The 12,331-nt window shown below is 46.4% G+C and overlaps 2 protein-coding genes across 5 annotated transcripts in view; one reads left to right on the forward strand and one right to left on the reverse strand.

Annotated features, from left to right (window-relative positions):
• The window catches only part of SKP2 (S-phase kinase associated protein 2), a 34,037-nt gene extending 24,259 nt beyond the window's left edge, over positions 1–9,778 (reverse strand). The window contains exons 1-2 of the mRNA XM_044232712.1: positions 9,545–9,778; positions 8,787–9,058 (exon numbers count right to left, since the gene is read on the reverse strand). Coding sequence (XP_044088647.1) covers positions 8,787–9,058; positions 9,545–9,588 — 316 coding nt within the window. The 5' untranslated portion in view covers positions 9,589–9,778. The remainder of the gene's footprint in view (positions 1–8,786; positions 9,059–9,544) is intronic.
• Positions 9,779–9,925: 147 nt separating this feature from the next.
• LMBRD2 (LMBR1 domain containing 2) overlaps positions 9,926–12,331 on the forward strand; it is a 43,421-nt gene continuing 41,015 nt past the window's right edge. For 3 of the 4 annotated variants that reach the window (XR_006382198.1, XM_044232724.1, XM_044232744.1), the window contains exon 1: positions 9,926–10,262. The gene's annotated coding sequence lies outside the window, so the exon portion shown is untranslated. Of the gene's footprint in view, positions 10,263–10,675; positions 10,794–12,331 lie in introns of those variants that run through there. The other variant, XM_044232734.1, reaches the window with a different exon arrangement.

The raw sequence follows: 12,331 nt of genomic DNA on the forward strand, positions 1-12,331 counted from the left end.
CATCTCTGCAGAACCCTGATGACTAACACACCGGCCCTCCCCATCTAAAAGGTGTCAGTATTTACTGCACCAGCACAGTGGGTCACTCTGCGGAGGACTTGACGGAGAAAAGCCTTGAGGAGGGTGATACACCTGCTGCCTCCGGGTGGGACCCTGGGACAATCTTTCTAAAACTATCAGGACCTTCCCTCAATTAGAACCTTTCAGTGGTGCCCCCCGTGTACGTAGCCTGAAGTCCAAACTGCTGGGTGTGAAATTCAAAGCCTTACATCAAGGCCCCACTCATTTGTCTCGGTTCATTACGTAGATATGTGCTCCAGGCATTTGGACTTACTTGTAATTCTCAGAATGAGTCATTCCGTGCCACATATCCATAGCCCTGTGTACACTGTGCCTGCCCCCGATGGCTACTGATTTAAAATCAAGTTGCTATTAAAACCCCAATGCCTATGGAAGGCTTACTGTGACATCACCAAGAACAAGTCACTTTGTTTCTTAACCACAATTTTATTATGTACTTACTCATCTGTTTAGCCCCTGCCCCTGCTGGGCTGTGAGTTCTGGAGAGCAAAAAAAAATGACTTAAAAAAAAACAAACAAACAACTTTTTATTTCCAGGAACTAGAGCAATGTCTGATACATCTGTCCATGCACAGATTTACTGAACAGATAGTATGTGCAGGTGTCTGTTCTACAAAGAGGCATAAGGGATGGCCAGCTCAGGGTCTGAGACACAAACAGGAAATTTCAGTGAAGTATCATGATGGGCTCAGTGGGGTTCATGGTGCAGTGCTGTGCAGTGTGTGGTGGTAGAGCAGTGATCAGGGAAGCCATCCTGGAGGAAGTGGCCTCTATTGAAAAATGAGGAGATATGCAGTTGCTCATAAATGCCTACCGTCCCTCTCTGGAGGACAAGATGAATCACTATAGCCCTGCAACCAGGGGTAAACAGAAGAAGGCAGCCCATCCCTACTGACCCTGGATCACAACGTGGGGAAGCAGCTAGAGAGGACCCGGAACCTTCTCAGTGTGGCAACAACCCTCCATCATCACCACAAGGCTCCTCCAAGGACAGGATGGACAGAGGACAGAGGGTCTCAAACAGGGTTCCTGCTCTGCCTCCCAAATTGGAAAAAAGTTGACAGACAGCATTTTAAGTTCTCCTCCCATTAACTCTTAACTCCCTGACCTCTGCTGCCTCTTGCCCCTGTAGATCAGATTCTAAAGGGTGATTTGGCAAGAGATGACACACTTAGGTATTTCGAATCTAGTATGTTAGACTCACTGTGACCCGTCAGCCCTTCGGGGCACCAGGTGCTTGGCATCCCCATTTTTGAGAACCATGGGAACGCACCTCTGGTGCCTGTCTATGAAGCTTGGGCAAATTAACCAATCTCTCAGGCTCAGTTTCCTCATCTGCAGGAAGGGGAATAAAGGGATTTATTTTGCAAAGCAGTTCCCTATGAGGATTAAATAATGTAAGGGAAGAGATCAAGCAGCGGAGTCACACTTCTTCTCTCCGTCTTGACTCTCTCTCCTCTCACCATTAAATCTGTGCACTTGCCTTCCATGAGGACCTTTTCTTTTCAATGCTGCTTAGAATTTCCAGCTGCTTGGAAACACACGAGGTTTTACTTGGACAAGAGCTATATGGTACAATTTACCAAGAGCCCCAAACAGTGCTCTACCTAAGTTTGGGATCCCCAGAAGCAGATCTGGGGGACCTGAATTCAAGTAGTTTATTTGGCAAGTAATTCCAGGAAGCACTGGGAAGTGAAGAGATATGGGAGGAAAGGAAGCCAATGCAGGGTATGTTAAAAAGCAGGTTATCGCCATGGCCAAGTGGAGTTCAAGTCCGCTGGGGACTCCAGGAGACCCTCCAGCTCCTGCCCCAGAGATGTCCCAGCTGAGAGCATGGGTGCTACAGTATTAATCCACCAACGGCGGTCAGTCACTGGATTGGGGGTGGTTCAGGGACCAGGAAGGCAAATTAACCTCCCAGAGGTCTGCCAAGGGAGGCGTCAAGCAGGTACATCTGCATGCAGGAGACAGCCTTTGGCATATAAAGGCATGGAGCTCCAAATGGGGGGCACGCGTCCACTAAAGACGGCGGGAAAGGAAATTAGGGAGGCTTGTGGTGAAGGGGAGGGCAGGAGAAATAAATTAATGAACTTAGTGCTTATTTTATTGGGAACACATAAGAAATCAAAACAGCTGGCACAATATGAGCTAAGTAATAAAAATGTTAGAAGGAAAACTAGCCCCAGCAACGAAGGCAGAGGTTTGCAGAGGACACCAAAGCCAGTCACCGAAGCCACACCAGTAAGAACACTAGAACTCCTACTCACTCACCCTCTGGATCTCAGCTTAAATGTCACCCCCTCAGAGGAGCACTCCCAGGGCTCCATCACAGCCCTCCCAACCCCCCACCCCCCAAATCCAGACCGGCATTCCCAGCACACAGTGCTATACCCAGCCCACAGGCGTTCAGTAAATCTTTGCTAATGATTTGTGAATGCGCTGATTTTGTATTTGTGCGACTGGTTAACCTTTGCTAACCAAATCATGACCACACACCTGGTGTCTAGGGGATGGCCTGGCAATAAATGTCAGCAAGTACTCAGGTGACACTTCACAAAGGAATGACTGACCCCCAAAAGAAGGAGGCCAGCTTTATTCTAGAGACGGGCAAGACCACTGCTGCCTATTAAGTCCAGTTAGTCTCCTCATCTGTGAAATGATAAGGCCGGCCTACGGCTCCACTCTACTAGCATTCCTGGGTGCCTAAACAATGCACCAGAGCTGGGAGCTGGGTGTGAGCCACGGATCCTTGCCCAACAGCCCTGCCTGGAGACAAACTACTCAACAAACACAAAACCTAACACTTCAAAACTGCCATTTACTTGAAAAGCCTAAAAACGTCTCAAGCATCTATTCCAGCACAAGGACTTAAACACAGCAACCCTGGGCACTCCGTAGGGCCTTTTTACCCAGGAGGCAATTGGTCTCAGCAGAGCGGAATCACCTCACCAAGGTGACCTCAACTACTAGGTGGCAGAGCCAGGAGGCAAAGATGGGGCAGCTCTGTCTGAGCAGACCAAAAGGCCACGCCCCCGAGGTGCAGGTGCAGACAGAGGAGGTGGATGTCGGGAGGTTGGCCATGGGTGTGGGGGGAGGGTGGGGAACAGGACGGGGACTGTATCTGCAAAGGAACAACAAAGCACTGTTGGTGTCCAGGGATGGAGGCTGGAGACCAAAACCCAGCACACAAACGTAAGGTCCCCACATCAGTACAGGAGTTGTCTTTGAGATGGGGGGCGGGGCTTCAAAAGAAGATGCCACTGTGATAAGAGGACAAGGTCACACAACCAGTAAGTGTCAGGCTGGGGATTCAACCCCACGTCTGACTCCAAATGATGCCCTTTCAACCACAGGAGGCTCAAAGAGTCTACGTCCCCCCCTATCCTGAGTTCTTCATGTTTTCTACAATGTTAGGGAAGGTTAGGAATCACACCTGACTTGCTATGGAAAACAAACTCAATCAGGGTGAGGGGGGGGCTGGCCGGAAGAGGGCATAAAACAAAGATCAAGAGCTATCAAGTGGGCTTCCCAAGGGGAGGAACAGTGGCCGAGAAAATGCACAGCCTCAGAAGGCAGCCAAGTGCCCAGGACTCCCTCAGTTTGACCACAGGCCACTGACTGCAGGGCTCCTGGCTGGAGGGCTGAAGTCTGAGAATGGCTGCTGTCCAAGCAGATGGAGCAAAAGTCTGTTCTCCACCCCCAGTGGCTGGGATCCATGCTTGTGATATGCTTAATCTAATTTTACTCGCCATATTGAATTCTCAAAACATCAACCATCTGCTTCCTGGATGCCTGACTACTCTGCTGTCTGGTCTGTTTGCCCGCACGGATGGAAAAGTCCAGAGCAGGGCTTACTTCCGCTCGCCTCTTTTAAACCCCCCAGGGCTGCACACCAGCCCCATGCAGTAAAGGAAAAAATTATTCAAGCTCAAGTATTCAACTACGTGAAGGCAGTTAAACGTACTTCAGAGCCACGAACGGGGCGAAAACTGGCCGGATTAACAAAACTGCTGGTCATCATCCTTAGCCACCATCATTTCCACTTCTCCCTCACGTGCAAACCAGCTGTCCACGTCTGTAACCCTACTGCTGCCCGTGCCTCAAATCCTCTGGGGAGAGCGGCTTAGGGAAGAATTTTCTACGCATGAGATCTTCGCAGTCTAGGTTACTCATCTTACTTGGCTTATTTATTTCTTGGAATATCACCTACACTCAGATTCAAGTTAAAATTCCAAATCTTAATCATAAACAAAACGTTGCCTCTTGAAAACTGCTCCTCTCTTTAAACATGGATAAACAAACTATACTTGAAGAAAAAGCAGGCACTTGTGTTCACACTTACCTTTTTTTTTTTTTAATTTTTTTTTAATGTTTAAACACTTAAACACTTAATGTTTGCTTGTGCTAGCTTGTTTGAAGTATTAACCTAGGCTTCCTTTCTGGGAAAACACAAATGTTCTGTCATGATGGGATGAGTTTTCCTTCTTCTGCCCACAAATCATAAAAACACCAGACCATAAAAAAATTGGTATTTTTGGTTTTCGTTTTGTCTAAGTGAGCAGAACTTCAAAAAGCAAAACACAAGCAAAACAAAAACAGGGTCCTCACTGACCCTTCCGTGCAGTCCTCTGTATCCGTAAGAGACTCGTTCAACCCCGAAATGTGCTGTGTGAACAGCGACGGAGAAACTATGGAAATTGTGACTTTAGAGAACAAGGTATAATATAAATGCTCTATATGGGATCTGAGAGCCAGGTCTTTGGTCTGTTATGGTCACTGCCGTATTCCTAATCTCTAGAATGCTCAATAAATACTTGTTGAATGAACAAATGGAAGGAAGCTACAGGGCAAAGAAAAGATGCCTCCCAGGGCCCCATAAATATGGCTCTTACAGGGCTTAGCTTTGGGAGCTGCGGGCTAAGATTCACTGGTGACTCATGAAATCAATTTAGTTTGAACAGCACTGTTTGGAAAGAATGGAATGGAACAGGATATTATCTTAGTAAGGGGAAATATAGTTTTGTGAAATTTCTGTTTCTGGCACATGCCCAGGATTACAACGTAAAATACATTTATTACTGGTTGGAAGAAAAAAAACTGGAGGAAAAATGTTTGCCTGGGGACATTAAAAAGCAGATTCTCAGGAACCAGGCATGATGACTTCTTGGATCAGAATCTCAGGAATTTTGCACTTTGAACAAGTTTCTTCGGGGATATCAGCAGACACTAAACTTCAGAGTCTCCACACTGAGAACCATTTCAGGGTCTGGAATGTCAAGCGGGTTAACAGCCATGAAAAAGCTAATCAACAAATTAGTTCACCAGTGTTTTCATGGCCCTCTTGTTGGTTGGCGGAGGAGGGGGTAGGGAGAAAAGGGACCAAGACAGCATTTAATGACTGCGAGTGATGTCCTCCCTGTGCCTCTTATTAACCTCATGACTGAGTCACCTACTGCCAATTCCTTCCATTCACTCACCCAGAGGGTCACACAGACCTGTCCTCATATGGTTTTGCCACACAGTTTTTTATCTTCCCAAATAAAATGATGATGAGGATTTAGTCGCCAAATGTGTGTGAGTCTGGCATGGGGCGCAGGGAGACGGATGAGTGAAGAACCAGGAAAAACTCATAGCCCAGGGCCCCTGTCATCAGATCGCTACATAAAGCAGGTGTGGCCTCTTCTACCCTAATCCTGGCAGAGCTCTTAGCCACCTGTCTTGACAACTGCAGACACCCCCCCCACCCCCCAAGCCGATCATGATCCAGATACACTGGAGGCCCCCTGGGAGTCCTCTAGCCCAGCTGTCCCTCCTGCATCAGTGAATCTACCTCCCCACACCAATTAACCAAGCCATATTTTGGGTAATACCATGCACATATGACATATGCGATTAGTTTCCCTCTCTGCCTCTCTCTTAGGTAGTAACAAACACAAAAACTTTATTTCTCTTTCCTCCTCTCACTTCAGACATGTATATTTGAGGTCAATTTTAACAATCTAGATTTACTGATTGGATCACTTCCAGATCTTTCTTTCCCCAGAGCCTCCACATGTGCGAAGGAGGAGGAGGAGAAAGATGGTTCACATCTACTGGGAATCACCTTGGAAGGCCTTCTGCATCTGGGAAGCCGCATCTGGCTCAATTCGGCAAAAGGGATTTCTTTCCTCTGGCCTCCTAGAGCACCGACTATCTGAAAGCCTCATTGAATGCTACTGTTTTAGCCGCCATCTTTTGCTGTGAGCTTCTCTTAGTACGTATTGTCTTGTCTCCTCAGCTTTACTAGGAATTTTCTACAAACCAGCAACCATCCCTTCATCTTCTGTAGTGCCTGGATGAAAAAATGACTTTTATTTATACGTCTTTATCCGGGTATGACTGTGGAAGGACACACAGGAATCACGCTCAATGTCTAAAAGCCACGGGCACTGGGCAAATGAATCAAAACCTGCTCATCTAAGCAGAAAGTGTCTTTCACCACATTTAGTTGGTCAAGAACCAAACTGCCAGTGCTGCACTCGAGGCACTAAAAATAACATGAGCATTAAATTTTGAGGAAAAAAAAAAATTCTTACACTAACAAGGTCAGGTTAACAGGATTAAGGACAAAAGAAAAAGTGAAGTGCCTTCAAAATGAGTGTCAGAAATTTTGACCCTATTAACTGGGGTCACTTACCGTGTGTTACATGCACACAGCAAGCTAAGAGCTCTATGTGCACTCTCTCACTTAATCTTCACACCAACATATGACGTGGGTATTATTATTCCATTTTACGAAGAAACAAAGGTACAGGGAGCTTAAATAACTTCCCAAGGTTGGTAAACAGCAGAATTAGGATGTCAAGTCAGATCTGACTTCACAATTCCTTATTGCCTTTCTAATTAATTCACCCCTTCCCGATGTAGATTTCCAGACCTTAATCTGTAGGTTCTCTTTCCCAATGAAAGTCAAAACCCCCAAACAACAATTTTTTGTTTCTGTTTTTTTAAAGCAAAGCAACCAACCAACCCTTCTTCAAAGGTCAGATGGGAGAACTGAGGAATATACTTATTTACCGTGGCTCTGCACGACTTCATTTCTTTACTCTGTCTCTTCTCCCCTATCACCCACTCAATTCCTGTCTAGGCTTTAATCACCTCCTCTACAGACTACTTTAATAGCCTCCTAATTTTGTCAACTCTAATGTCAGAATTCATCCAGAATCTGAGCACAGTTATCACCACTTCCACACCTCTTAACAAATCTCTAAGCTTCTACGCTTGACCCCGCCTACAGTTTAATCCCAACACACCAGTGTGTCCTTTTAAAACGTCCTATCACAACTCTGTTCACCACCACCTCCAGCCCCATCTCCCACTACTCTCCCCTTTGCTCATTCCATATATGGCTTCCTTCTTAATTAAGCAGACATGACATGCTTCTGCCCCAGGGTTTTTGCACAGACTTTGTCCTCTGCTTGGAGCCCTCTTCTCCAAGATATCTGCATGGCACATTCCTCACACTTCCTTTATGCTTTTGATTAAAAAGCTTGTGTCTAAGTGAGGCCTTCCCTCCATACCCTACTTAAGGTTGCAAGACATCTTCCCACCCCAGCTAACTCCCAATCCCTCTTGGCTTATTCTGTACTTGATTTTGGCCACAGCACTTATCACATTCTAACATACTACAAACCACCTTTATTATGTTCCTTGCATCCTCTCTCTTGAACAGAAATTTCACGAGGGCAGGAATGTTTAGATTTTGTTTGCTGCCTTATCCCCAAGATCAAAAACAATGCCCCCACATAGCATGTGCTCAGCAAATATTTGCAGGACTGTTTTAGATGACTTACTGGCAAGAAAAGCTGATAACCCCAAGTCATTGCACTGTGTTTACCCTATCACTCTATGGCTTTTTGTACTATCGGGGCTCTGTTCCCCTCTGAGAGGCACTCATTGACCTGTTGGAGAAGGCTGGGGATGGGGAGCTATCAAAGAGGGAAATGATATGGTGAGTTCTACATGTCAGTCAGTCTGCTCTACTCTGGGAGTGGATCTGTGGAGGATAAGACTGGAATTATGAGTCCATTCCAGTATTCAGGCAAGAGATAATGAGAGTTTGAAAAACATCTAGGAGACAAGACAGAAAGATTTGATGACTGGTTGGATGCTGGGAAGGGGCTGATCCTTAGGTTTCTGGTTGGGTGACTGAATGCTGGCAGTAATGGAGACAGAGCATACCAGAAAAATCCACTTGGGAGGCTCCTGGAGATATAAGTCCCTACACTAAGTTTAACACGCGCTTTAGCAGTCCTTTGAGAAATAACTAAAGCAATTATGGCAACAAACTCAGTCAAGGCTATACAGCAGCAGAATATAAACAACAACAACAACAAAAAAGTCCTGCAAGATTACTGCTTATGTCCCCATTTATCAGTGGCACCGAGCTGGTCTTTGAACACGCAGATTCCCTTCAAAGGAAAGAGGCAGGAATGTCTTCTGGGTTAAAATTTCACATGGGTTAAAAGTCAACTGTGCACCTGAAAATATAACCTACCAAGATTCCTTCAGATTTCAGTGACCAGTTGTCCCATTTCTTTGAAAAACGACTTCAGAAGTAGGCAATTTTAAAAGCGTGCCTTCCTAAAGATCGCTGAACAAAGATTACCAATAAAATACTTCAATCCACCTCTTATGTGACCGACAGTTTTACCCTCATAGCTCACCTGGAAAGTTGTCTCGATTTAGCTTAGGTCTGCGGACTATCACGAAGTCCTTTTCATTCCCCTTGCTTTTCAGCCGTTTTCGGGGAGGGCTCTGAGGGTGGGCCAGGTTGGAAAGCAGTTCCTGGGGGATATTCTCACTGTCCACCTCCTCCTTCTCCAGGGCTGAGACCCCCATGCCTGAGAGCAGTTCAGAAGTCTTGCTAGAATCCCATCCCCACGTGAAGCTGGTGGTAACGTTGCTACTCTGGTCGGGAATCTCCTGGAGGTGTTTCCTGGAAAAATGCACAACAGCCCCGGTTTCTTTCAGAAGCACACCCTTAAGTAATTGAAAGATAGGCCTAAATGAAACTGCAAGTTATGCAATGAATGCACGGAACTTGCACAGCGTCTCATGGAATCGCTTTTAAGGGCCGGCGGCGAGTTTCTAAGAAGGAAAGAGAAAATAACCGAAAATCAAAAAGGCTTTTGGATTTACGATCACGGGGAAGGCCTCAAGAATGTCTTAAAGTGGAGGGAACACACGAGCGGGAGGGCACAACGATGAAAACAGCAGCAGGAAAGCTCAACAAGGAAGGCAAATAAAACCGCACGCTGATCACCGCACTAAAGCACCCAGCCATCCACGCCTTCCCAAAGAAGGAGCTAAGCAACTATTCACGTTACAGCATTTGTAACAATATCAGCAAGCAGCAGTGTTCGCGGCCTAAAAGAATTGAGACGGTTCACTCACTCGCCGCCCCCTTTTGCAATCGGGTTACCTGTGCATGGCGTCCACAGGTTCTGGAGTTTTAAATGCGTGCATTAACTGCAGAACTGCTAGCCTCCGGGATTCCCGCTTTGGCGCGCGGCGGCTCACGGCGTGCAGCTCCGACCCCCAGCAGCAAGACCCGCGAACTCTAGCAACGTTCCATCTTCGCCGCGCGCGCAGGGCTCCTCTGCTCGCTCTCCTCCGCCGCAGCCGTCTGCGGCCTCGCTGCCTGCTGGGAACTGTAGTTTCGGCTCTGCCTAGGCCGGCAGGCTCTCCTCTACTTCCTTCCTCGCTACTTTACCCGCCTTCGAGATACCCACAACCCCCCGCGGCTGCGAGGCTGGGCTACCCACAGGGGTAGGCGGGGAAGCGGAAGTGGGCGGTGCTCCGGCTGGCTGGGAAATGTCAGCCGCTTGACTGGGGACGGGTTTTCCTCATCCCCCCGGAGCCTGCAGGCCTTTTAGTGATCGTCACCGCCGTGGCCTCGGACTGTAGGTCCCAGATCCTGGACGGTTGTGGCGAGCGCGGAATTTCCCGGTCCTTCCAGACGCTGTCTGGCAAGATCGGACGGTCAGCCTGATGGCGAGAGCGTGAGGCACTTTGGGGTCTGGGGTCTGAGGCCGAGCGCAGGCGGAGATCGAGAAGACCTCGGAGACCCCGAGCAGCCGCTACCGCGGGCCTACGTTCCCGGCCACTGGTAGGAGGCGGTAGCCGGGTCCGCCGGCCAGGTGAGAGGATGCGGGCCGCGGGCGTCACACTTGCTGTCCCCTCCGCCGGGAAGCTGCTTCCTCCATCGGGGAGAGAGTGACCCTTAGCACTGGGTCCGTGCACAGGATTCCTTCCTCAACAGTAAAATAGGCACCGCGGCTTCGAGGCTTATGTAGAGAACACGCTCGGCGTGAGGGTCAACCAGATAACGCTTGTGAAAGCGTAGTGGAAACTGAAGCGCAGTTCGAGCGAGAGGCGAGGGTTTGATTTTAGGCGAGCGGGAGAACACAGGGGTTCCTGTGCGCGGAGGGAAAGCTGCGCATCCCCTCGCAGCCGCGACGAGCTTCACAAATGCCAGCACGGGAACAAATAAGGTGACCGTGTGTTTGCAAAAGCGCAGCGCTGCGGGCCACCGGCGAAGCCATTCGGTCACCTGCGTTCAACCGGCTACGTCTGGTTGCGTCGCGGTCTAAAAGCGAGCTGCTTTTTAGCCTGTCTCCTCCGGGAAGAGTTTGGAGGCGGTTAGAGGAGGGAGTGTGCCATATTCTGAGGTAGGATGACCATGCGAAATCCATTGTGCACCCTGTACCATAACCGTGACCCCTGGAAAACAGTGGAAGAGAGGAGGGGAATAAATTCCAACCCTCATAAAAATGGAGAGGATTTATAAAGTTCAGAAGTAAGCAGACCCACGTCATCACAAAAATATTAAAGAGTTATTACTTCAGTATGCAGTACGACATGCCTTGGAAAAACAGTATGACATACCATTAAGAAATGATTTCGCTGTGTGCTGGAATTAAACCTCCCTTGCCGGGGTATGTGTTGGCTTCAGGTTCGGTGCTTAGCTTGAGAAGTGACCACTTCTTGAGTAAGGTATTCGCGAATCTTTAGGTTTTTTTCTTGAAAATAAGTGAAATTGGTGTAAGGAAGGGATATGCTCACAAGTTGATTTAAACTAGGTAAAAATTCTAGGCTGAATGTTCACAATTAATTAAACTGATGTTATGGGAAATGCTGTTAGGTGCAGTATTCTGATTTTTTTATATAAAGTTACCTTTATGTTACTTTGGCTAAGGAGAATGCAGTTGCCTTCCTTTGAAATCTGCATCCTTTTCCTTAAAATTGCAACTGATCGGAGATCGTCATTGTATATTTTAAAAAGTTATAGTTTTAAAGTAAGACAGAATGTATACACTAATGGAGGAGAAAGAAACAAGGAAAAAATATTTTAAATGCCATGATGACAATAAACAAAGTTTTGATATATAAAGTAGATCTTATAGATAGGAAAATCTAATGGGATGGTTTTAAACTTAAAGATGAGAAATATCCTGGTAGTAGGTTTCAGCAAGTAGTTTCCTAGGAACCAGGTAACATTTCTGGTTCTCAGAATACTTGAAATAGCTGAATTGATGGATAGGAAGCCCTCTACAGGACTTCAGAGAAAGCCTGTCAACTTTGAAAATCAGTCTTCAAATTCTAGAATAGATATTTTACTAACAGTTTGCCCTGGTAACAAAAATACTTTAGCTTGCTGAAATAGGAATACTTTTTTTTTTTTTCCTGCATTATTCTAATCACGGCTGTTCTCTTTATATAGTAAATAAAAGTTTAAATTTGTACATAGGAGTCTGATATAAGGAATTGTGTCTGTTGAAGAGATGAGATTACCAGCTACATAGATATTGCAGTCTGGTCTCTTCAAGAATTAAATTGTGTTTCCTACTGATACGGATTTTTTTTTTTCCTGGTTAATTTCATTTATTCAATCTTGCTCTCAAGAAGCAAGATTAAGCATACCCACCTCCCATTTAGTGAGAGGTGTAACTTAAATTTCTGAAACTAGAATTACTAGATCAGTATCTAGGACAAATGAATTACGATTTTTTTTTTAATCTCTGCAAATGACATTAGAGAAATTTTTAGTACTCTTTGGAAGCTTGAGGTAGAATACAGAGCAACTTTGTAAATTGGGAAAGTGTTTGTTGTAAAAGAGACAAAATGGTCAATATTACAAGGGCACAGGAGGGGCCAAAAAGGACTGGAAACTACATTTCACTGTAAGCTATGTGTATATTTTGTAGTA

This window comes from Neovison vison, chromosome 1 (genome assembly GCF_020171115.1).
Source record: "Neovison vison isolate M4711 chromosome 1, ASM_NN_V1, whole genome shotgun sequence".
NCBI classification, from domain to species: domain Eukaryota; kingdom Metazoa; phylum Chordata; class Mammalia; order Carnivora; family Mustelidae; genus Neogale; species Neogale vison.